This window comes from Notolepis coatsorum, assembly GCF_963971535.1.
Source record: "Notolepis coatsorum genome assembly, chromosome: 2".
Taxonomy (NCBI): Eukaryota; Metazoa; Chordata; class Actinopteri; order Aulopiformes; family Paralepididae; genus Notolepis; species Notolepis coatsorum.
The window spans coordinates 63693870-63721330 of NC_140166.1; the positions used below are offsets into that span (position 1 = coordinate 63693870).

The following is a 27461-nucleotide window of genomic DNA, read 5'->3' on the forward strand; positions in this document are numbered from 1 at the left end:
ATCTCGAACAAGCCTGTTGTCACACTTAATGCAGGTCGATGTCAACCAACACGCCGAGCAGCCTTTTGTGTGACACCAAGTGAGCGACGCGGACGTCGGCGCGGTTAAAAAATTTGAGCTTTGAGTCAAACAAATAACCTGGTGGTACGCGCGGACCTCTGCAGAGTCCGTTCCACGTACGTTCTGCCCGACTACAACAACTAGGGGTTCCCTGCTAGGTTAAAGTATGTAGGAAAACACAAGGAATACAAAATACCCGACCGATCACAACAAGGGCATCAGTCAAACTTGGATCCAGGGGACGTTGTGAAACGAGAAGCTGATTGGCTGACTGCACCAGGTGTACAGGAAGTGACTTACCTTCTCCAGTTGTTGTCAGGCGGAGGCGACAGGTACAGCGATCCGTACGGAGAGTTCTCCATGTGAAACATCGTCAAGGAAACCAGCAGGACAAACAAACAACCTTGTTAGGGATTCCTTATAGATTACATTGCTCCATTTTGGAGGAGGGTTACAATTTAAGAGGATCATTCAACCTATTATTCTGTAATCTAATGGGGACTTCCTGTTTGGTCTGCCAATTACAGAGGCTCTTAAGCCACTCCGACATAGATAAACTACATATTTTACATAGATAAACTACATGTTTTACATAGATAAACTACTACATGTTTTACATAGATAAACTACTACATGTTTGACATAGATAAACTACATATTTTACATAGATAAACTACATGTTTTACATAGATAAACTACATGTTTGACAGATAAACTACATGTTTTACATAGATAAACTACATGTTTTACATAGATAAACCACATGTTTTACATAGATAAACCACATGTTTTACATAGATAAACTACATGTTTTACATAGATAAACTACATGTTTTACATAGATAAACCACATGTTTTACATAGATAAACTACATGTTTTACATAGATAAACCACATGTTTTACATAGATAAACTACTACATGTTTTACATAGATAAACTACTACATGTTTTACATAGATAAACCACATGTTTTACATAGATAAACTACATGTTTTACATAGATAAACTACATGTTTTACATAGATAAACCACATGTTTTACATAGATAAACCACATGTTTTACATAGATAAACTACATGTTTTACATAGATAAACCACATGTTTTACATAGATAAACCACATGTTTTACATAGATAAACCACATATTTTACATAGATACACTACATATTTTATATATCTATGGTTTATTTCTGAGCTGAGCACTGGAATGCACCAGAGGTGGTAATGATGATGTTCCAGCTGGGAGCTCCATGAGCTGAAGGATATCTGCCGACCAGGCTTCTCCATCAGCCGGCGGTGCGGAGAGCCGAGCCGGTTCCGCTGGACGCGCTCCACCAGACCGTGGTGCCGGGTTCCTCTGGCCGAATCCAGACCGGCGGGGAAGCAAGCCTGCCACACAGAAACATCATCATCTTCATCACTCTTACAGCCAGCAGGGAAGCCAGCAGGGCTGGGCGATAAAATGATAACAATAATTATCGCGATATATTTTAATAGTATATATATAATTTTTTTTTTGAGTGACCAGCAACAGGGCAGTTTTAAAACCAGAGACAGTGGACAGACTTGTCTTTCTTGCCTGCAACTTAAAGTAATGGCTTTGCTTGTCCAAATGACAATACTGACCAAATTGAGATTTATTTTTCTCTTGTCCATTTATTTAGTTTGCTTTCTAATTTAAAATGCAGTTTGAAACCGTCTGTACACAGTGGGCTATGTGTGCTAGCAGAGCTAGTCTCCAGTCGCGAGTCACGGTGCACATGTGCTGTGGTTTGTCCACCAAAAAAGCGCCAAAAGATAGAAAAGAAACTAGCAGAGCCAGAACTGTTCAACTCCCCTGGAGCCACAGCCAGCAGAGAAGCCGGTTTACTTTCGCTTTCAAACCAGCTGCAGCCTGAGAACTGGAGTGAGGGGCTGTAACACAAAAGATGGCGGCAACGACAAAGAATTGCTGCAAAATAAACATACATCTGTTGTTTAAAAAAAAAATATATATATATATATATATATATATTTTTTTTTGTATACTTATAACAATATCGATAATTATAGATATCGAGTGATATGATATCGTGATATTATTTTTGGCCATATCGCCCAGCCCTAGTATATCCTACCTGGAAGTCAGAGCTGGCATTGACCATCTGGTTCACGTTGGGCAGAGAGCCGTAATATGGAGCCCGCGACTGAGAGAGACGAAGCTGCTGGATCTGCTGGTACTGCACCTGAAAACACACATACAGCAGCGTTAACATCACAGCAGAGGGATAAACACACATACAGTAGGGCTGAGCCCAAACGTTCGAACCTTTGTTCGTTACGTTGGCATTCGAATTCTAAGTCAACATTTGATTTTGATTTTTTTATTATAATTTTATTTTAATTTCTATTCGTTCTGTTTAAACCAATGGGGTTTTTCTTCACAGTTGCAGATAAACTAGATTAGGCTAGACTAATATTATAGTATAAAAAAAAACTGATAGTTATATTCATTAAAGAAAGTTGATTTAATTGATTTAGTTGGGCTGGGGCTTCTCCCTGGGCTGGCGTCTGGGGCTGGAAAGTTGATTTAATAAAAAGAATAGACTCATTTAATCAGATTAATCACTTTATTCAAATTGAGGATTTCGTTTGAGGATATTTAAAAAATAATAATAAATTTAGTTTAAAAAAAAAGAATTGACATTGAAAAAAAATTTGTTTTAATTAAAAACGAAGGTTCGAATATCCGTTCGAAAAACCCTGACGAAGTTCGAATCCCAAAAACAGGCTTCGGGGACAGCCTTAACACATTGGTCGCCAAGAACGACTTACGCCGTTTTTGCCCGCCATGCGTTGAACGCCAACAATGGCGTAAATCGTTTTTGGGATCAATATTCCATTTTTTCGCCATGGCATTCATAATTCGTCCAGTCTCCCTCCGGACTGCAGTGGCACCCTGTATGAGATTTCAACGCCTCAATACCGCCGCCTGGTGGATGGTCGATAGATAATCGATGTTGAATGGGCCATAGTAATGTCAATATAGCAATACAATTTAAAAAGTTATAGCCCTGCAGAGAAGGTAAACATCTCCATAGGCTTTCAACGGTGGCAGACTGGGTACAATGATGGGCACAACCCCGGCGCCCAATGTGTTTATGAATCCATAAGAACATGTTTAAGACAGACACAGAGACTCACCCTGGACACGTCCAGGTATAATATTATGAATCCATAAGAACATGTTGAGGAGGACAGACACAGAGACTCACCCTGGACACGTCCAGGTATAATATTATGAATCCATAAGAACATGTTGAGGAGGACAGAAACAGAGACTCACCCTTGACACGTCCAGGTATAATATTATGAATCCATAAGAACATGTTGAGGAGGACAGAAACAGAGACTCACCCTTGACACGTCCAGGTATAATATTATGAATCCATAAGAACATGTTTAAGACAGACACAGAGACTCACCCTGGACACGTCCAGGTATATTATGAATCCATAAGAACATGTTTAAGACTGAGACACAGAGACTCACCCTGGACACAGTTAGGTATATTATTGATTGATTGATTGAAAACTTTATTAACAGATTGCAGAATGGGTACAGTACAGTACAGCTCAATACAAACAGCTACAAAATCGAATTCAGCTACAAAATCGAATTTAAAAAAGTTGCAGGTTGCTCAGAATAAAGCGGCTCGCCTGGTACTAGGCTGTTCATACAGGACAAGTATTGGTTTTATGCATGAACATCTGGCATGGCTGATGGTTGAGGATAAAGTATCGATGAGTCTTCTAATGCTGCTGCGGAACATTATTAGCACTGGTAAGCCATCTAGCTTGGCTCAGCAGTTAGAAATGACTTCTGAGCATGGTTACAACACTAGAGGGGCCGCTTCTGGTAACATCAGAACAAAATCAGCACCAAAATCAAATTTTCTCAAACTCACTGGCATAGGTCAATAGCACTCTGGAATGCTCTGCCGAAAAACATCTCATCCACAATACATAATAAAATTACTTTCAAAACAAATATTAAGAGATATCTTGCAAACATGTCAAGTATGTAACTGTTATCTGTGTATTATATTTTTTTTTTTTGACGGGAATGTTAGATTTTATAATGTGAATTTATATATTTGTATTAATTTTTAATTTGTGTTTTGTCAAGTATGTAACTGTTATCTGTGTATTTTTATTTTTTATTTTTTTGGCTGGAATGTTAGATTTTATAATGTGAATTTGTATATTTGTATTAATTTTTAATTTGTGTTTTGTTTAAATTTTTATTCGTATTCTTTGTTGTACATTTGTATTGTATTTGTTTTGTCTAGGACCCCAGGAAGACTAGAGGCTCTTTCATGAGTCTCTAATGGGGATCCTTTAATAAACATAAACATAAACAAACAATTGTTAACACTTTGAATGCCGACAACGCTTATTCTCGTCTTATCATGCCCCCCGTTGAGTGCCGACGACGCGATTTGTCATTTGATTTTTTTTATTAGCGATCTGAATTCATATTTCATCAACAGAGTCTCCCGTTGGTACAGCAGCCCCTCCAGGAGCTCCGATGGGAAAAAACCGCCCCCTATCGTCTATCCCTGTGTAACTGCAGGTCAGTCGATTATACTGGGAGATCCCTGTGGGATCTGTAGAGGTGGAGCCAACTGGCTCCATTATGCTGGCGAGCCGTCTGATGATGAGGGATTTGATCGCGAGACGGAAAGCAGCCTGGAATATATATTTACAGCAGCCAATAATCAATCAATAAACGCGGGAATTGGAATAATCTTTTTGGAGAACATCTGATCTAAGGTAAGGAGTCTATGTTACCAGTCTTGGGGTAATCGGAGCTGTATTCACTGAGATAACAGCGTGTGCCCTATGTGTGTATGTGTGTGTGTGTGTGTGTGTGTGATCTTGAGGAAATGGATAATAGATTTTTCAGCCCGCCTCTATAGCGTGCATAAGTACACATATACTATCGACATCCTGACTGGCAATATCACCTCCTGGTTTGGGAATAGCACCGCACAATAAGGCTGAGCCCGAACGTTCGAACGTTCGTTCGTTACGCTGACATTCGGACTTTAATTAATAGGTTCGAACGTTCGGTGAAAAAAAAATAAAGGATGCGCACGGGGTTGAGGTGATGTGAATGCGAGGCGCTCAGCTCAACCAGTATGGTCTGCCGGGCTGCAGCGGGATACTATTTCTCAACCAGAGCTCTATTTTGATTGACAGGCGATTCTGCCAATTACGTCACACCGCTTGCACCCGCCTCTGCTGTTACCACCAATCGGCAAGCCTCAACAGACTTACCGTAGCTACCGGGGAGCCGTAGTTAGCTCCCCGCCGAGGAAGTAATCGGTAACAAGGTTTCCGTAGGTGAACCTGCAGATGAATACCATCCTTTTTCGGCCACGGAGCGCGAGCTTCATGGCGGGAGGTGGTTGCGTTGGAAACAACAGCAGGCGCACGGTGGACAGACCCGTCCACCGTCTACCTCGGAACGGTGGTAGGGCGGACGGGCGGCAGGCGTGTTGGGAGCCCGGCCGTTCCGAGGTAGACGGTGGACGGGTCTGTTGAGCCGAGGCGTGCGCCTCTCCTCCCGGCTCCCCTCCCCGTCGACCAAGAGTGAATACCTGTTATTGAACGTGTAACACTAACTATATAACGTTCGGTTAATGCCACAAAACGAATGCATTTGTTTATCTAGCCCCTTACGTGACTGCAAGGGCTATTGTTTATCATACTTTGATTCAGTAGCTTGTTTATTTTCTTCTGAGTGCTTTGTTTAATTACATGTTTACATGAACAGCCACCACTGTAAACAACATGTTTTTCACCAATAGACTATGCAATGCCGCCCTCCGTAGGATCTATAATAATACAATAAAAAAAAAATTATTATTAAAAAAATGAAAAAAAAAATTTATTAAAAAAAAAATTTATTAAAAAATTTAAAAAAAAACGAACGTTCGAACGTTCGTTCGATAAACCCTGGCGAACGTTCGAACCCTAAAAACAGGGTTCGGGCGGCTAGGTGGTGTAGTGGACAAGTCACTCGCCACCAGTGTGGAGACGCTAGGATTCGCGTGTTCGAATCCAGCTCTCCACATTGTTTTTCAGTTTGGCTGGTCGTCCGCAGTAATACACATTGGCCGTATTACGGGGAGGGAAAAACTGAAGGGTGGGGATCGAACGTTGTGAACAAGCGACTCCTACAAGTCGGTTGGTGCGCCTGCGCAGTAGAACCAGGAAGTGTCGGGGGCAGCGTGAGCCTCCCACGCGTTACTCCTCGACACTGAGAGGTCGAGCTGCGCAGGTGAAAAGATGCGACTGCTGTTACCTCAAGTACCGGAGGGGACTTGTGCTATGTATGACTTAGTCCACATTGCAGCCGGCTTGTGGGAGGCAAGAAACAGCGTTCGTGACAGGGGAGGGTTGAATTGGATGATACGAAATTGGGATGGGAGAAAAATACAGAAAAATGGGAGAAAAAGTGGATCAAAAAAAAAAAACAGGGTTCGGGCTCAGCCTTACCGCACAAGACCGTAGCAGACTACAGAGAGTGGCCCGCTCAGCCGAACGCACAATTGGAGGGGGGCTTCCCACTCTCCAGGGCATTTACAACAAGCGGTGCATGGGCAAGGCTAAGAGAATTATCAAAGACTCGAGCCACCCAAACAACTGCCTCTTTGAACTGCTGCGGTCAGGCAAGCGATACTGGAGTCTCATGGCAAGCACAGAGAGACTCAGAAGAAGCTTCTATCCCCAGGCCATCAGGATGCTCAACGAACAATAACACTATGTAACAACCATCAAATGCACTCACAGCACACACATCCACACGCACACACTCACTTTAAACATACAACTCACTGCAGCACCCACTTTAACCACTTTAGTACACCTAAGCACACTTTATATTTATCGGTAAAGAATTTGCACTACAACCCATACCTCATTACACACCTTACTGTAAGTTATATTGTACCTAAATTGTACCTCATCCGACTTCTGCTTTGCACTGTATAGTATATTGTATGTAACTCAGTTACTTCTACTCTACATAGAGCATTGTATGTATAATATGTATATACTGAACATTTTGTCTACGTACTTGACTTCTATTTTATACTTGCTATACTTATTTTATTATCTATCTTTGCCTAGCACAGTCTCTGGAGCGAAACAGAAAGAAGCATTTTGTATAAAAGTATTCTGTACTTCTGTATGACAACTAATAAAGAAACTTGAACTTGATAATCTAGCGTTTATTTGAAAACGATGACTGACAACGTGTCTAGTGTATTTGAGAATATTCCAATAAATGCCGTTTATGGGGGAATCTTTCTATTTCCCCGGAAATTTTCGAGAGAACGATAGCTTTTCGAAATGCTATAAAAAGGATATGAACTAGTGTTGTCACGATACTGGAATTTCGACTTCGATACGATACCTTGAAAAGTATCGATACTTTCGATACCAAGAGAGAGAGAGAGAGAGAGAGAGAGAGAGAGAGAGAGAGAGAGAGAGAGAGAGAGAGAGAGAGAGAGAGAGAGAGAGAGAGAGAGAGAGAGAGACAGAGAGAGAGAGAGAGAGAGAGAGAGAGAGAGAGAGAGAGAGAGAGAGAGAGAGAGAGAGAGAGATTTCTCCGGAGCTATGCTCGGAGCATTTATTAACGTTACATTTTCAACAACATTGCTGCTAATTGGACACTTCATGGAGGCGGGATAACGTTGTGTCGAGTTCATGCGTGTACTGGTGTAGGATGGGCTCCGGCTCCGCTCGACCTAACGTTGGAAACGGGGTAGTTGTGTCGAGTTCATGCGTGTACTGGTGTAGGATGGGCTCCGGCTCCGCTCGACCTAACGTTGGAAACGGGGTAGTTGTGTCGAGTTCATGCGTGTACTGGTGTAGTGGGCTCGGCTTGACGTTACTCCGTTTCCATGAAGTAATAGGTGGCCAGCTAGCTAGCATTAAGCTAACGGAGGAACGACAGCTAACGTTAGCTAATAATAGCGTTGTTTACAAACTGAAGACAGGGCTGCGCTGCCCGGCTGTGAGGGGGAGGAGGCTGCAGCAGCTTGTGTCTGTTGCTCTGAGCGAGGAGGAGGAGGAGGCGGAAGGGCAAGGCTCTGGCAGCGCGTCTGTCTGTCAACAACTTGCGGGAGCAAGCCAGCTGGTACCGATACTGCAGAAAGTATCGGTACTTCGGGAAATGAGTATCGAAGCCGTTTTAAATATTCAGTATCGATACTTCGATATTTTTGACAACACTAATATGAACCGATTAAAAAACAATCCGTTTCGACAATGTTGACTGCAAACAAGTCATTGATAAGCGACGGGCAGATTAGACACATAGCAATAATTTAAAACATAGGTTATGCGTTTTTAACGCTAACATTGAAGTGGATGATGGCATTCAACCGGGTAAAAATATAAACAAGGCCGGCATTGATAGTGTTAAGGGGATGCAGACCAGAGAAAGACTTTTGTCTTGTTTACATCAGGGTCCCCCATTTTCAATTCATCATAACATATGAGATACATGACATGACATACATTATGAATCCATAAGAACATGTTTAAAGACAGACAGACACAGAGAGAGACTCACCCTGGACACTTCCAGGTATAATATTATGAATCCATAAGAACATGTTGAAGACAGACACAGAGACACTTCCAGGTATATTATGAATCCATAAGAACATGTTTAATAAGACAGACAGTCAGAGACTCACCCTGCCCTGGACACAGTCAGGTATAATATTATGAATCCATAAGAACATGTTGAAGACAGACACAGAGACACTTCCAGGTATATTATGAATCCATAAGAACATGTTAAGACAGACAGACAGACAGACAGACAGACAGACAGACACAGAGACACTTCCAGGTATAACATTATGAATCCATAAGAACATGTTTAAAGACAGACACAGAGAGAGACTCACCCTGGACACAGTCAGGTATAATATTATGAATCCATAAGAACATGTTTAAGACAGACACAGACTCACCCTGGACACAGTCAGGTATAATAATATTAATCCAGGCATAAGAACATGTTTAAGACAGACACAGAGACACTTCCAGGTATAATATGAATCCAATCCATAAGAACATGTTTAAAGACAGACAGACACAGAGAGAGACTCACCCTGGACACAGTCAGGTATAATATTATGAATCCATAAGAACATGTTTTAAGACAGACACAGAGACTCACCCTGGACACAGTCAGGTCGGTCATCAGCTGCTCGAAGGCCCGGGTCTCCTCCGCCTGCTTCTGGTTGTGGAGGGCGATCTTCTCGCTGAACTTCCTGGGGTTGGAGCCACCTGAGCCCGGGGATCCGGACATGGTGCAGGCCGCCGCGGTCCTCTGAACAACAACAACCCCCAGCCCAGCTACTAACTATAGAAACGTGTTGTCAAGTTGTTTGACTCGTTAAAAAAGGCTCTTTAGTTAGTAACCCGTTAAAGGGTTCCAGGAGGAAACTGGTCCCATCATCACTGGTCGGCGGCTAACTGGTTTAGCTTCAGTTAGCATCAAGTTTGTTGTTGTTGTTAGCCGCTAACGTCTCCTCCTGATGTTGTTTGAGTCAGTGAGGGAAACAAGAAGCTTAAAGTTAGCAGAACTGACAAAAACCAAATGAAAAGTTACTAATGTCGGTTTACTAAAACGTGACAGTCTTGTTCAAATAATAGCAGAGTAGTGTTAGCTGCTAGGCTAGCTCCAGTTAGCATCAAGTTTGTTGTTTGTTGACGCCAGGCTAGCTAGCTGCTAGCAGTAGTGTCATCATCTCTACTAGTCTGATTGTAACAAACTGCAAACTGCGTCTGTCAAAACGGTCTCTTACTAAAACTACAGGACAGTTTGTCAAGAAGAGAGATGTTCTCATGTCGTCTCACAGACACGGTCTAATAAGTTAGTTTGGCTCCTCGCCATCATGCTATTCTAACGGGAAGATTCAACAAGTGTCCAGTTGGTTCAGTTCAGTCCCATCCCACCCACTGACTGACCTCCGACCAGTCCGAATAACTTCTGTTAATGTAGGAACAGTCCGCAACAATCCACAGACTAACCGATCTGGAGACAGCGGTTTATTAAAATCATCAGATGAAACGTCTCTGAATGAATCCACACTCTTGGAGTAACAACCAGGTAGGTAGGGCTGCTTCAGATAAGTCTTCTGATGATAATCCACCCAGACCGGGTCAAACAGAATCTGTCCTCAAACTCAACAGTCCAGTCCAGTATGGTAGGTGCCGGGTTCGGTTCCAGCAGGTCCAGGCTCCAGGTCTGCTCTCTGAAAAACACACCAGCTGTCAAAAGCCTTGTTTCCCTACTGGCCACAGTGTGGAGGTAGAGATGAATTGAAAATGGGGGACCCTGATGTAAACAAGACGAAAGTCTTTATCTGGTCTGCATTCCCTTAACAATTGTGTGTATTGAGCTGTACTGTACCCATTCTGCAATCTGTTAATAAAGTTTTCAATCAATCAATCAGACGCCCAGACATTCTCCATCGTCAGATTGTCTTCTCTGTCCTAGTGGTCTTCATGTCCAGGACCACGCCCACATGCAGGTCTTCATGTCCAGGACCACGCCCACATGCAGGTCTTCATGTCCAGGACCACGCCCACATGCAGGTCTTCATGTCCAGGACCACGCCCACATGCAGGTCTTCATGTCCAGGACCACGCCCACATGCAGGTCTTCATGTCCAGGACCACGCCCACATGCATGTCTTCATGTCCAGGACCACGCCCACATGCAGGTCTTCATGTCCAGGACCACGCCCACATGCAGGTCTTCATGTCCAGGATCACGCCCACATGCAGGTCTTCATGTCCAGGATCACGCCCACATGCAGGTCTTCATGTCCAGGACCACGCCCACATGCATGTCTTCATGTCCAGGACCACGCCCACATGCAGGTCTTCATGTCCAGGACCACGCCCACATGCAGGTCTTCATGTCCAGGACCACGCCCACATGCAGGTCTTCATGTCCAGGACCACGCCCACATGCAGGTCTGTCTCAGTGGTCTTCATCATGTCCAGGACCACGCCCACATGCAGGTCTGTGTCTCAGTGGTCTTCATCATGTCCAGGACCACGCCCACATGCAGGTCTGTCTCTCAGTGGTCTTCATCATGTCCAGGACCACGCCCACATGCAGGTCTGTCTCTCAGTGGTCTTCATCATGTCCAGGACCACGCCCACATGCAGGTCTGTCTCTCAGTGGTCTTCATCATGTCCAGGACCACGCCCACATGCAGGTCTGTCTCTCAGTGGTCTTCATCATGTCCAGGACCACGCCCACATGCAGGTATGTCTCTCAGTGGTCTTCATCATGTCCAGGACCACGCCCACATGCAGGTCTGTCTCAGTGGTCTTCATGTCCAGGACCACGCCCACATGCAGGTCTGTCTCTCAGTGGTCTTCATCATGTCCAGGACCACGCCCACATGCAGGTCTGTCTGTGGTCTTCATGTCCAGGACCACGCCCACATGCAGGTCTGTGTCTCAGTGGTCTTCATCATGTCCAGGACCACGCCCACATGCAGGTCTGTCTCTCAGTGGTCTTCATCATGTCCAGGACCACGCCCACATGCAGGTCTGTCTCTCAGTGGTCTTCATCATGTCCAGGACCACGCCCACATGCAGGTCTGTCTCTCAGTGGTCTTCATCATGTCCAGGACCACGCCCACATGCAGGTCTGTCTCAGTGGTCTTCATGTCCAGGACCACGCCCACATGCAGGTCTGTCTCTCAGTGGTCTTCATCATGTCCAGGACCACGCCCACATGCAGGTCTGTCTGTGGTCTTCATGTCCAGGACCACGCCCACATGCAGGTCTGTGTCTCAGTGGTCTTCATCATGTCCAGGACCACGCCCACATGCAGGTCTGTCTCAGTGGTCTTCATGTCCAGGACCACGCCCACATGCAGGTCTGTCTGTGGTCTTCATGTCCAGGACCACGCCCACATGCAGGTCTGTCTCAGTGGTCTTCATGTCCAGGACCACGCCCACATGCAGGTCTGTATTGTATAGTAGACGGGGAGCCACTCAATCAAGTTTACTCGTCACATACTTAGTAAATGTACCGTGCAGTGAAATGCTTTCCACCGTGTGACTTTATAGTTAAGATAAGAGGTCAAATAAGATAGTAGAGCAGTTAAAAACAAACTTAAATAGGATAACAGTTAAATATAATAAGATAACTAACAAAAACACCTTAAATAGGATAACGGTTAAATATAATAAGATACAAAAAAAATAGTTTTTTTGAAAAAATAACAAATATGATAACTTTTGATGATAAGGTGCGGGAGGCTGGAGAGGTATTGAGGTGGCTTTCCTAGAAGAGTCTTGTAGATAAATAAGTCTTCTTGAAGTTGAGATGCAGATGAAGGTCAATTATATGGTTATGGTTGTTCGTTGTTGTTCATAATTGCTTGTCGTCACTCAGTCATGAACATATCTTTGCAAGGATCATAGTGTATTACAATGCTCATAGTTGTAATACGTTTGCCTTAGGTAAAGTCACAAAAAAGGGGGGTACTAGGGACTGCACTCAAGGAATATCGTATTATTTAATTTTAATACGCACAAAATGTTTTCGACCGTCCGGCCTTCATCAGTGTTTTGTGACTTACTATTTTTGGACTACGCACCTGTCTGAGCGCAGTGGTTACCCTTTCTACTTCCAATTGCCTTAGGTAAAGTGAAATTTATTTGATTGAATATGCAAGAACACACAAAATGTTGTAAAATGTATAAAATTACAAAACGGGTCATAACACACAATAAATGGAGTAATGGTAAGGTACTGTTAACTAATGTAAACATCCCTAATGTAATGTTCCCCAAAAAACGAATAACTCAAATGATAGATACGTGAAGAACTCTACTTTACCTGTAGCTGTGTATTTTACTTTTATGTAAACGTTTGATCAATAAGTGACTCCTTAAAAGTGGAAGTATTATACTTGACATTATAAGTCATTATAAAAATGCTTTATAATGTGTTATGTGAATTGTTATAAAGCATTATGAATATTTATGAGTTCTTATGAATAATTATAGTATCATAAGCATATTATAATGCATTATAAGTACATTTATAAGGCATTATAGACATGGGCGTTATAGAAAGTGTTACCAAATGTTTCTATTGTTTGGAGAAGAATGACATCATCCTATGCATCATAGACTGAAGGTGCATTCCACTGAAGGTCAGAGGTCGGAAGCTCACAGTGTGTCCAAATGTCCAGCTCAGAAAGAAACCAGTTCAGATGGGGACTGGTTTCAGAAAGAAACCAAACATAAAGTATGAGTTCATGCACTAAACCAGTTCAGATGGGGACTGGTTTCAGAAAGAAACCACACATCATGCACTAAACCAGTTCAGATGGGGACTGGTTTCAGAAAGATAAAGTATGAGTTCATGCACTAAACCAGTTCAGATGGGGACTGGTTTCAGAAAGAAACCACACATAAAGTATGAGTTCATGCACTAAACCACTTCAGATGGGGACTGGTTTCAGAAAGAAACCACACATCAAGTATGAGTTCATACACTAAACCACTTCAGATGGGGACTGGTTTCAGAAAGAAACCAAACATAAAGTATGAGTTCATGCACTAAACCAGTTCAGATGGGGACTGGTGCTACTGAGATCAGCACCATACAGTCATCAGAACTCGCACATCTTCAGAAAAAAATTTAATAGGGTGCAAAAAAAATCACTGTTTCAACACATGTCTTCAGATTGTATAAAATATGTAGTTCATCCACGAACCACAGACATGTAAAATATGTAGTTTATCTAAGAATTTATAGATATGTAGTTTAGGTGTGATTATAGATCACAAACTCTGTTGGAAGCCACATATACAATATGTGGTGACAGTGGCTCGGGAGGTAGAGCAGTCGTCTGGCAATCCGGAGGTTCCCGGTTTGATTCCCGCTCCTCCCGGGCAGTGTGTCGATGTGTCCTTGAGCAAGACACTTAACCCCTAATTGCTCCCAATGAGCAGGTTGGCACCTTGCATGGTTGCCTCCGCCGTCGTTGTGTGAATGAGAGTGAATGGGTAAAAATGTGAGTAACAAATTGTAAAGCGCTATATAAAAAGGCAGCCATTTACCATTATATCAAAGGTAAATTAGCCAAATCTGTTGGTATTCTGTACAAAACAAGGGAGCTGTTAAATCAGAAATGTTTGCATATATTGTATTTTTCACTCGTGTGTTGTGCCATACATCATACATGTCATATTGTGTTGAGGTCTGGGGGAATGTTTATAAAACAAATATAGATCCTATTATTAAACTACAGAAAAGAGCTATTATAATAATAAACAAAGCTAGTTACCTTGAATCGAACAAACCCATTATTCATAAAGTCCTGCACATTAAACTTTGTAGATATGGTGTATATAAAAACCTTGGAAATCATTGGGCCACAATGGGAGGTGCGTCAGGCCCCGGCAGCCATGGAAAGAACACATAGTATTTATAAAGCTTTATTTTAAAACATGTAAAGACATTTAATGGAATGTAAAGCAGAGACGTTTCAATCTACTAAATAATATCCTGAATATTTGTCAGCGGTGACCTTACCAACAACTATCCTAATTCACTACTTCATCATTATGTAACCAGAAGGCATACTGCCATCTCATGAGGGGGGGGGGGGGGGGGGGGGGGGGGACCTCATTGAAAACAATTCCCTTTGTAAACAGCTTCATCTGAGCCGATTGAGAAATGTCATCTCTAAGCTTTTATTTTTATTTTTATATAACAGCAGCTCGGACTGACAAATTCTGTTTATATAGCAGATTAAGTTAAATAGAGCAATTGGAAACGTTTCAAACAGGCCTGCAAGAAAACAAATGAGGAGTCCATCCTTCCTTTGATCCAGCTGCTCTGAGTCTAACCATCTCCACCCGTCTCTGTCTCTAACCATCTCCACCTGTCTGACCATCCCTGCCTGTCTGTCTCTAACCATCTCCACCTGTCTGACCATCTCCTGTCTCTAACCATCTCCACCCGTCTGACCATCCCCGCCTGTATCTGTCTCTAACCATCGTGTTTTGAAACGTCCAACTGGTCCAATGAATCCTTTGTATGTGTTGGCTGGTGTAGACTGCCACCTAGTGGTCTGGCCTTCTTCCTTCAGAGTACGGCACTCACTGCACATGCAGCATAAATAAAGATCTAACAAAAATACTTTGTAAAAGAAAACTCTGGACTCAACACCACATTATATGGCTCATTTGTTGTTAATTAAACTGACTGTAGGCTGTCTGTCTCTCTTTTCATCCAGCTAAGCTGTATGCTGTCTGTCTGTCTCTCTCCAGCTAAACACGTTCTGCAGCTGGTATTTCAGCTCCCATTTACCTCTAAATCTGAGCATTATGATTGATTGGTTTACCGATACTTCACACAAACTGTCACCAAAATGAGAGTTTGGGGGGGGGGGGGGGGTTAATAAAAAACCCAGTGCTCCAATCAGAACAATATATGTGAATAATATGAAGAAAACTCAGCTGCCTCTTTACACTTTACTCTTTACTTCAGTCAAAGAGACTGTATAGAGACTGGTCACCAAATGAACCATCTGGTCACCAAATAAACTGTCTGGTCACCAAATTAACTGTCTGGTCACCAAATTAACTGTCTGGTAACCAAATAAACCCTCTGGTCACCAAATGAACTGTCTGGTCACCAAATGAACTGTCTGGTCACCAAATAAACCATCTCAAAACAAGAAATAAAATGTGCTCTTTACATAAAACATTCTACAAATAATCAAAGCTCATGCACAAAATATTTGTAATATTCAAAGCAGAAATACAGATACATCTTGAACCACAGACCAAATGACACTTTTGAGAAAATGGTAGCAACCTCCGTTTAGCATTAGTTAGCGATGCTAACCCTAACCTCCGTTTAGCATTAGTTAGCGATGCTAGTGAAACTCAGCGATGATCGCAACCATTTATATAGAACTACAAGCGGTTCTGTTATTCCGTAAGTTGTAGCCTAGTAATAGAAACAGAACTACAACCTTATCAAAGGACTGTTTCAGACCATACTTAGCTTAATGCTAACAGGAAGCCGATACTAATTTCTCCAAGACAAAAACGGACATGGAAACATTCTGATTGTCCTAATAAGAGGGCTTGGTTGATGACCAACATAAGTGACTTATCTATTCTGAATAAGGCATTTATCTTCTGAATAAGGCATTCGTCTATTCTGAATAAGGCATTTATATATTCTGAACAAGGCATTTGTCTATTCTGAATAAGACATTTATCAAATCTGAATAAGGCATTTATCAATTATGAAGATTTTTTTTATCAATTCTGAATAAGGCATTTATCAATCATTTGTCAATTCTGAAGACATTTTTTATCAATTCTGAATAAGGCATTTATCAATTGTGAATAAGGCACATGGTTTAGCATAAGGCACGTAAAGCAATTGCAGCGTGTAACATGAAGGTAAACTTCAAGGTAACATGAAGGTAAACTTCCAGAAGAACTGGGTGTCTAGATAATATCGGTTAACTCTAACCCGCTCTCCCCTATCCCTGCTCTCCCCCAACCCCGCTCTCCCCGTTCTATCTAACCCATCTCTCCCCTCTCTATTTTCCATATTTGCCATAAAACCTCTTGTTGAGGAGGAAGATGAGAAGGTTGACGTTGATGGTAGCTCTGTCAAAGAGCTTCATTACGGCCACGCCTTCATACTGCAGCTGGAGCAGGTGCTGGGAGGAGACATGTGTTAGGGTTAGGGGACGTTATGATCATGGTGTCACGTCAGACATATAGGAGACATGTGTTAGGGTTAGGGGACGTGATGATTGAAAACTTTATTTAACAGATTGCAGAATGGGTACAATACAGTACGGCTCAATACACACAATTGTTAAGGGGATGCAGACCAGAGAAAGACTTTCGTCTTGTTTACATCAGGGTCCCCCATTTTCAATTCACATTATGATCATGGTGTCACGTCAGACATATAGGATACATGTAAACATGATTTTAGTATAGGAGACGTGTAAACGTTATGATTTTAGTATAAGAGACATGTAAACATTATGATTTTAGTATAGGAGACATGTAAACATTATTATTTTAGTATAGGAGACATGTAAACATTATGATTTTAGTATAGGAGACATGTACCGGTAAACATGATTTTAGTATTGAAGGCATGTAAACATGATTTTAGTATATAAGACATGTAAACATTATGGTTTTAGTATAGAAGACATGTAAACATTATGATTTTAGTATAGGAGACATGTAAACATTATTATTTTAGTATAGGAGACATGTAAACATTATTATTTTAGTATAGGAGACATGTAAACATGATTTTAGTATAGGAGACATGTAAACATGATGTCACGTCAGATCAAAAGTATAAGATACATTAAAAAAGCCATTTAAATTCATTTCACTTTTACATTTTATTTTAATAAAGCTACAGAATGTCGGCCTAACACATCTAGAAGCAGTGAGTTTGAGCTCTAGCTGAACTACTTTTTCAACATACTAACTGTATGCTGGGGAGGAACCATTAAATCCATGTCCCCAACCACCGCACTTCCACAGTCTTATTGTTGTCTCACTGTTATGTCCTGTCTTGCACTTTACTTAAAATTATTTATTTACTGTTGTATTGTTCTTAAATGTGAAAAAAGTATGCACTGTAATGCCAAAACACGTTCCATTTTGTACCTGTATGAAATGGCGAATAAAGTAATCTGAATCTGAATCTGAAATCTACGTGCATGGATCATCTGAACCGTGTCGGGAAAAAAGGCAACATGCCAACTGTTGGCAAGACGTCAAGGTACAAACCTCCAGTAAGGTCTGATTCCCCATCTAGCGTTAGCTCACTAGCATTAGCTCACTAGCGTTAGCTCACCAACATTAGCTCATTAGCGTTAGCACTCACTAGCGTTAGCTCACCAGCGTTAGCTCACTAGCGTTAGCTCACCAACATTAGCTCATTCGCGTTAGCGCACTAGCGCTAGCTCACTAGCGTTAGCTCACCAGCGTTAGCTCACCAGCATTAGCTCACCAGCATTAGCTCACTAGCCTTAGCTCATTAGCATTAGCTCACTAGCATCCCTGTTTCATGGTTCTTGTGGCTGAAAGTCTACGTGCTGCGGACACACATCTCATAGCTATTACAGTCATACAAGTGCACCTTTTGTCACCATAGCAACGCCAATCATTGGTGCGTTCATATATTCAATCTCGCTCACAATTAAAATGAAGAGCATTACAATTCCCTTGGAACAGAACACAAAATACGAGATAATTTAATGTTCTCTAACATGTATGATCATTATAATATCTCCTAGCTAACATTATAATCAGTCATTATAATATCTCCTAGCTAACATTATGATCGGTCACTATAATATCTCCTAGCTAACATTATGATCAGTCCCTATAATATCTCCTAACTAACATTATAATCAGTCATTATAATATCTCAGAGTCCTAGCTAACATTATGATCAGTCACTATAATATATCCTAGCTAACATTATAATCAGTCATTATAATATCTCCTAGTTAACATTATGATCAGTCACTATAATATCTCCTAGCTAAGATATTCCTTTATTGATCCTCTTGGGGAAATTCGGATTATGATCAGTCATTGTGTCAAAATGCTTTATGTGTTATGAATTTCGTTATAAAGCATTGTAAATATTTTACTGATAGTGCTCATAACTATAGTTATATATTATAGATATTTTCCACTTGGAGCTCTGCCTCAAACACATCATAAGGCAGGTGGTCTGGAGGTGGTGAGGGTTCTCTACCTGGTACTCCAGCTGCAAGGTCTCCAGGTGAACGCCCATCAGCTTAGCCTTCACCTCAAACACTCCCACGGTCTCTGCAGGAGAGATCTCAAAGATCACGTTCTTAAACCTGAGGAGCAGAGAGAGGAGAGTCAGTGAGACCCAGACCCTCTGGTACCTGCTGTACTGACCCAGACCTAGCCCCTTTCGTGACTGTGATGCACACCAACAAGGTTTGGCCGAGTGAATCCACAGTCCCTTGCTCCTCAATAGGAAACCAACCTAGATTTACCATGAAGATCTGGTCCTACCCAGGCGGCTGGGTGGCGCAGCGGACATTGCGCTCGTCACCAACGCAAGAGACACCGGGTTCGACTCCGGCTGTCGGTGTTGCCTCCGGCTTGGGCCGGCCTCATACTAACTCAATTAGTGGGTGGAAGTCGATGGGTGGTAATCTGGACGTTGTGGACAGCGACTCCTACAGGTCGGTTGGGGACGCCTGCACAGCAGAGACAGGAAATGGCGGGGGTAGTGTGAGCCTCCCACACGTTACACCTCGCCAAATGAGAGTCCGTGCTGGCAGGTGAAAAGATGTGACAGGCTGCCTCCTCGTGTATTGGAGGGGACACGTGATGCAAGGCTTCTATCCTCCCTACAACCGGCCAGTGGGGGGCATATGCAAGCAACGTTCAAGACAGGGGAAGGGAGAATTGGCACAGTGGAATTGAAAAAAGTGGATAAAAAAAGTGGATAAAAAAAAAAGAACTGGTCCTACCCGAACCATTCGTTATACAAGTATCACAGAGACATTTCAAAGGTACTCACAGTTGCACGAGGGTCTTGGACAGGTAATCGCAATGGTTTGAAAGCTTGGTGTTGCTAATAAACATTTTAAATAATTTTTTATAAACTGGTCAACACTGCTCAAAACGGCTTTAGCTGCCTGATGCGCCTGCGCTGTGATCACAGCACAGGCGCATCAGGCACCCAATGCCGGAAATAAAGCTGTGTTGACCAGTTTATAAAAATTATTTAAAATGTTTATTAGCAACGCCAAGCTTTCAAACCATTGCGATTATCTGTCCAAGACCCTCGTGCAACTGTGAGTACCTTTGAAATGTCTCTGTGATACTTGTATAACGAACGGTTATACAAGGTCAGATCACAGCAGGTTTGGTCTCTGGGGAGTTCTTAAAGAGGTCAGATCACAGCAGGTTTGGTCTCTGGGGAGTTCTTAAAGAGGTCAGATCACAGCAGGTTTGGTCTCTGGGGAGTTCTTAAAGAGGTCAGATCACAGCAGGTTTGGTCTCTGGGGAGTTCTTAAAGAGGTCAGATCACAGCAGGTTTGGTCTCTGGGGAGTTCTTAAAGAGGTCAGATCACAGCAGGTTTGGTCTCTGGGGAGTTCTTAAAGAGGTCAGATCACAGCAGGTTTGGTCTCTGGGGGAAGAAAACGCAGTATGGAGGACTTCATACGTCCTTAGTATGGGAAATGTGTTGATGATGCAACCAACAGATGGGGTGATGCACCCATTTGGCCTTGTTATGTGTACTTTCACATGGTGGAGGGTCTACTTACGGTCTCTTTTGGTGATACATTCACGTTGTGGTGTCACTAATTGGTGAGTTGTAATTGACATGTTCTTTGTTGAAATTGACACACTTGCTTTTGTGTAATTAAACACAGGTGTGGTGACGAGGCTCCACGGCGCCCTTTATGAGCAGACCAGGAGCTCGTTACTGCTGTGCTCTCTCTCACCTGTGCTCCCACCATTTTGCTTTTTGCCCACTGTCATTTACTTTTAGGTCGCTTTCACATATAGTTTTGGAGGACTCGGTGCGGTTCTGGTGGTGAAGTTGCAACATTGTTGCATTCTTCATTTGGTTCGCCTGCGTTCACATAGAAATCTGTCAGGCGGACCGAACCTTCTGAACAATGTCACGCGGTCGAAAAGGGCGCTCGGCTATTGGACAGTGGAAATGTGTGTGTGGCTGCGAGCCCGTGTGTGCGCGCGCGCGTGTGTGTGTCTGGACTGCGAGCCCTCCAGATCAGCGGAGGCGAGTTTTGACATGGCATTGATCCATTGTTCTATTGAAGCACATTACCACCATCCTCTCGCTAAACAACTTGTACCACTTGTACCACGTTGTTTTTATGAGTGCCCACAAGTAGCTGTTTTATTAATAATATAATAAGCCGCGTTTTTTCTTCCTTCTTCCCAAGATGCACAGATAGATAGATAGATAGATAGATAGATAGATAGATAGATAGATAGATAGATAGATAGATAGATAGATAGATAGATAGATAGAGAGATAGAGAGATAGATAGATGCAGTGTGGTTGTTTTGCAGTGAATGAATGCTGCGAGCAGTGGTAAGGACCGGTAATAATAAGCACTTCCTATATTTGGTTCGCGTTTGGTTCGATGAAGCCGAACCGAGACCTACGTTTTCAGGCAGTTCGCGTGTTTGGTCCGCGAACAGAGTTCGACGCGCATTCACACAAACCCGAAAAACCGGACTATCGAATTCTGGTCCGATAATCCGGACCAAACAGCCCCTGTGTGAAAGCGACCTTATTGTATCCTGAACCAAGGAGGCTGGTGCACTGCACACCCAGCTCTCCACTTTTGTCCTTTAAGAAATTGTTGTTAAATAAATTGTTATTTTTGGTAAAAACGTGTCCGACTTCCATACAACCAGGGCCTGCCGGGAAACAAGCCATATTCCTGTGACTGTTGAGGCCTTAGGGCAAGTCATATTATGCTTGGTTGTAACAGGCCTGATGGTGGCGCTAGAGGTCGCGGGGTCACCAACATCAATAGGGCTCTTCCTCTAGGGGTCATGAATGGGAAGCATGTCTAGTTTAAACTCACTGGCTGGTCTGAAGATCCTCGATCTCGATCAGAACTCCTTTCTCATGCAGACGGGATGCAGTGTATTTCTGAGACACCTGCTTGCTCTTCTTGGCCTTAGAGTCCCCTGGCTTCTTAGACATCCTGAAGAGAGAGAGAGACTACCGTCAACACAGAGAGAGAGGCAGACAGAGAGAGACTACTGTCAACACAGAGAGAGACTACTGTCAACACAGAGAGAGAGACAGAGACTACTGTCAACACGGAGAGAGACTACCGTCAACACAGAGAGAGAGACAGAGACTACTGTCAACACAGAGAGAGAGAGACTACTGTCAACACAGAGAGAGAGACAGAGACTACTGTCAACACAGAGAGAGACTACCGTCAACACAGAGAGAGAGACAGAGACTACTGTCAACACAGAGAGAGAGAGACTACTGTCAACACAGAGAGAGAGAGACTACTGTCAACACAGAGAGAGAGACGAAGACTACTGTCAACACAGAGAGAGAGAGAGAGAGACAGAGAGACTACTGTCAACACAGAGAGAGAGAGACAGAGACTACTGTCAACACAGAGAGAGAGAGACAGAGAGACTACTGTCAACACAGAGAGAGAGAGACAGAGAGACTACTGTCAACACAGAGAGACAGAGACTACTGTCAACAGAGAGAGAGAGATACAGAGAGACTACCGTCAACACAGAGAGACACTACTGTCAACACAGAGAGAGAGAGACTACTGTCAACACAGGACAGGAAGCAGTCATGAAATCGCCGTAAAAGATGTTAACTAAATAAAAAGCAGCAGCACTATTGCATAACTGAGTCATGTTTGCTATGTATTTCTTCCTTTATGAATGAATGAATGAATGAAAACTTTATTTAACAGATTGCAAAATTGGTACAATACAGTACGGCTCAATACACACAATTGTTAAGGGGATGCAGACCTGAGAAAGACGTTTGTCTTGTTTCCATCAGGGTCCCCCATTTTCAATTCATATAGACATTTATGACATACACAACATACATGACATTTATGGCATAGGGACATATAGGTATTTAGTACTGATACATTTGTGACATAAACGGTATTCAAATATACAGTACTGTTACCCCTAGATCCTGACAGAGTATATACATATGATGGGGAGGGGACTGTACATTAGGAGGGGGTGGGTGGGTGGGAGAGAAATATACATATGGCGGGGAGGGAATATATACATGCGGTGGGGAGGAGACTGTCTATTAGGAGGTGGTGGGGGTTTTGGGCATTTACGGTGGCCAGTTTCGAATTACAGCCTCCCGTAGGTGCTCTTTAAGAGCGGTTTTGAATATGGGTAGGGATTCACATTCCTTTACAGCTTTGGGTAGGGCGTTCCACATTGATGTGGCATAATTGCAAAACGTATTTAGTCCCTTGTTTGAGCCGAATCTGGGTTTAACATGATTTGTTGAGCTTCCTCTGGTGTAGTGGTTGTGGTATTCACTGACCTTTGGGAAGTATTTTGACATGTACATGGGTACCTTAGTCGTATAGTGTATCTTGTAGACCAGGCCCATTGCAAGTTGCTGTACTCTGTCGTCTACTCTAAGCCATCCTAGGTTGTCAAAGTGGGCAGGGGTGAGGTGGGTTCTGGGGGTAAGGTCAAGTAGTAGTCTGACCAGTTTGCTCCTGCCAGAGTCTTCAGGGTATTCTTGTTTACCAGAGAGGAGATCCGGTACAAGAATCTAGTTCGTTGGTTGACTTTTTTTATTACATTGGATGCCATTTTGTCACAGGAAAGATTTGCCTCTAGGATGGAACCCAGGTAGGTAATTTCGTCTTTCCTTGTGACAATATTGTCACCCACTGCAACTGAGAAGCCGTCGGTCTTGCTGAGTTTGTTATTTGAACCGAAGAGAATGGACTCCGTTTTGCCCATGTGTAATGATAGTTTGTTATCAGCGAGCCATATGCAGGGGAGTAGGACATTTGTTTCACAGTTTTAGCATGATGTTTTATAGATGGCTAGGTTAATAAACACAGGTTTTTGTTTTGAACCCTTTCACCGCCGCACTACCAAACGGTTAACCCTTTCACTGCGACAATACACAGAAGGTTAACCCTTTCACTGCTACACAACAGCCGGCGACTGTCGGTTGTGTGATAGTAAAGGGTTAACCTTCTGTCGTGTGGCAGTGAAAGGGTTAAGAGGGGAGGGTGGGGGTAGGATCGGTATCGGTCGATACGCAAGGCTGTGATATCGGTATCGGACATGAAAAAGTGGTATCGTGCCATCCCTACTAAAAGACCAATACCTGTGATAAACTACCAAGTACTAAATACCAGTGGTAAACTACCAAGTACTAAATACCAGTGGTAAACTAACAAGTGGTAAACCAACTTGTGGTTTACGAGTTATGACATTTCACTGACCTTTCACCTTTTGTGGCGCAAACACACTTTATTATAAACAGTATCATGAGAAATATTATGTTGACATGCTGGGATTCCTAAAAATCACTTAAACCACCTGCATCAAGAAAGAAAGGTTGAATAATCTGACTGAATCTGTTGCCTTGCATCCGATTGGTCCCGACTTTCTGACCTAACTAGCACGCCATCACCTCATATATGATTTGGTATATCAGCAAAGATTCTGTGAAGATAACATCACTCACTATTAGGGGGGTAACGGTACACAAAAACCACGGTACGGTACGTACCTCGGTTTTGAAGTCAAGGTTCGGTACAGGGTTTTCGGTACAGTGGGGGAAAGTTTGGCTTTCCATGTTCCATTCAGGGGTGATGTAGTGTGCAGTAACTAATTGTACTTGTAGGGCTGTCAATGAATATTCTATATTGAAATGAATAATCGACTTGTAATTTTTTTTTTAAATAATAATAATTATATTAGATTGTGAAAAAAACAGCCCCCGGTGGGCGGTCGTTAGTGGTTAACATACCGTTGTATTCGTTCGGTACACTACACAGCCGTTCGGTACGGTACACACTGAAACGGTTCGGTTCGGTACGGATACCTTTACACCGCTACTCACTAAACAATTTCACATTCCAAAACTCTCAACTCTTAAAGCTGGGAATCATGTTTCGTTTTTCATACTAAATAGAATGTGTCAGTTTGTATGGATATGATTGGGATGAGAAGTGAGGAGGTTGGGTTGGGGTTGAGAGACGGACAGAGGTACTTACTTGCCCTTGCTGGCCAGGTTGTCCATGCAGGTCTTAATGTACTGGTTGTAGTAGTCGGTCTGCACGTTGTAGAAGGTGGTCTTTGAGTTGAGCGCAGTGTTGGTCTCCTTTAGTCTCACCAGCTCAGTTTTCCTCCTCCGCCTGTAGAGCCGCTGGTTCGTGATGTCCTGCAACGCACACGTCAACCTGTCACTACTACTGCTGCTGCTGCTGCTGGGTACACTTACTGTATTGATTGATTGATTGATTGATTGATTGAAAATTGTATTAACAGATTGCAGAATGGGTACAATACAGTACGGCTCATGAATACACACAATTGTTAAGGGGATGCAGACCAGAGAAAGACTTTCGTCTTGTTTACATCAGGGTCCCCCATTTTCAACTCATCATAAAATTTATGACACAGATATACAGTACGGTTACATCCATTTGCATAGATTAGGAACAGTAACGGTCCTAGTATGCTTCCTTGTGGAACATCACAGCTCATTGGGATTGTTAAGTTAACGTCTACTGCAGCCTTTACGGTCATCTGTGAAGAGGTGAATGGGCGCTGTTGTTGCGCGTCACTTGTTTTGGACTGGAGGAAGGCTGTGGCCACTACGCTGTGGAGAGCGTGAAATAAACATGAATGCAAAGAAAACAGTCGTCTTATTTGCAACTTAACATGGTAGCAGAGGATGTCGGCCTCCAACGTTACTAACTACAGGCAGCCGCCGGGACTGGACAAAAAGACGTCTTTTGAGAAGTGGAAGAATGAAGTGGAAATATGGAGTCGGGTGACGGATTTAGTCAAGAAGAAACAAGCGTTGGCTGTTGCTCTATCGTTGACGGGTAGGGCGAGGGATACTGTACCGTTTACCTCCACCATCTGTTCTCTCCCCTCCAGGTAGGATTGCATCCAGCTCACTGATAAACTATCAAAACCAATTGCTTTTAGCTTGTCGATCAGAGTGGAGTGATTGACAGTGTCGAAGGCCTTTTGTAGGTCCAGCATGACCATGCCGCAGTATTTGCCCGCGTCCACCTCTTGTTTGATGTGGTCGTTCAGATAGAGAAGGCATGTGTCAGTGGAGTGGGACGTTCTGAAGCCAGATTGGAATTCGTAGATTAGATTTTTTCCCTGTGAGGTACTTTTCGACCTGTTCGTAGACTTTTTTTTCCATGACTTTCGAGATGGACATTTCAATCATATTTCTATTCTTATTATCCTAGCTTGTTTATTTGATTATTATCCTAGCTTGTTTACTTTCTTTCTTTTATTATATTAGTATTCTTATTATCCTAGCTTGTTTGCATTATTATTCTATGAGGTCCTGGTAGCTATATAGAGAGGTATATACAGTGTGTTGATGATGCGTTACCATGGCGATGTCGTTGACGAGGTCCTGGTAGCTATATAGAGAGGTATATACAGTGTGTTGATGACGCGTTACCTTGGCGATGTCGTTGACGAGGTCCTGGTAGCTATATAGAGAGGTATATACAGTGTGTTGATGGCGCGTTACCGTGGCGATGTCGTTGACGAGGTCCTGGTAGCTATATAGAGAGGTATATACAGTGTGTTGATGGCGCGTTACCGTGGCGATGTCGTTGACGAGGTCCTGGTAGCTATATAGAGAGGTATATACAGTGTGTTGATGACGTGTTACCTTGGCGATGTCGTTGATGAGGTCCTGGTAGCTATATAGAGAGGTATATACAGTGTGTTGATGATGCGTTACCTTGGCGATGTCGTTGATGAGGTCCTGGTAGCGGTTCTCAGGGTGGACCTTGCCCAGCTCGGCCAGGCGCTGCAGGTTGCTGTGGATCTTGTCCTTCTTGCCCTGCAGCGTCAGGCTGTCGTCCAGCGCCGGCTGCTTCATCTTCTCCGGAGTCTTGGCGTCTCTGACGGCCCGGCGCTGCATGGTACGCTGGTACTCCACTTCCTGTCCACACAGGAAGTCAGAGTGTTTAATAGTCAAGATTGTAATTAGGGACGGGCGGCGGCTAGGTGGCGCAGTGGGCAAGGCTCTCGCCACCAACGCAGGAGACGCTGGGTTCGAGCCCAGCTCTCGGCGTTGCTACCGGCTTGGCTGGTCGTTCATACTAATACAATTGGCAAGTGTTAGGGGGTGGGAAGCTGGCGGGTGGGGATCGGACGTTGTGGACGGCGACTCCTACAGGCCGGTTGGTGCGCCTGCGCAGTAGAATCAGGAAGCGACGGGGGCGGCGTGACCCTCCCACGCGTTACTCCTCCTCGCCGCTGAGAGATCGCGCTGTACAGGTGAAAAGATGCGACAGGCTGCCTCCTCGTGTACCGGAGGGGACACGTGATGCAAGGCTTCGTCCACATTGCAGCCGACCAGTGGGAGGCGTGGCCTAACAGCGTTCGAGACAGGGGAGGGTAGAATTGGACGATACGAAATTGGGGACGGGAGAAAAATAGAAAAATGGGGAGAAAAAGTAGATAAAAAAAAAAATTGTAATTAGGGA

General features: G+C 43.3%; 2 protein-coding genes across 3 annotated transcripts in view; both read right to left on the reverse strand.

Moving 5' to 3' along the window:
* Positions 1–10381, reverse strand: part of crtc3 (CREB regulated transcription coactivator 3) — a 65944-nt gene extending 55563 nt beyond the window's left edge. For both annotated transcript variants that reach the window (XM_084308986.1, XM_084308985.1), the window contains exons 1-4: positions 9308–10381; positions 2179–2286; positions 1326–1450; positions 361–420 (exon numbers count right to left, since the gene is read on the reverse strand). In XM_084308986.1, coding sequence (XP_084165112.1) covers positions 361–420; positions 1326–1450; positions 2179–2286; positions 9308–9439 — 425 coding nt within the window. In that variant the 5' untranslated portion in view covers positions 9440–10381. The remainder of the gene's footprint in view (positions 1–360; positions 421–1325; positions 1451–2178; positions 2287–9307) is intronic.
* Positions 10382–16312: 5931 nt separating this feature from the next.
* The window catches only part of iqgap1 (IQ motif containing GTPase activating protein 1), a 139386-nt gene continuing 128237 nt past the window's right edge, over positions 16313–27461 (reverse strand). The window contains 5 exon segments of the mRNA XM_084338230.1: positions 16313–16864; positions 18949–19057; positions 21804–21926; positions 24984–25150; positions 26711–26914. Coding sequence (XP_084194356.1) covers positions 16742–16864; positions 18949–19057; positions 21804–21926; positions 24984–25150; positions 26711–26914 — 726 coding nt within the window. The 3' untranslated portion in view covers positions 16313–16741.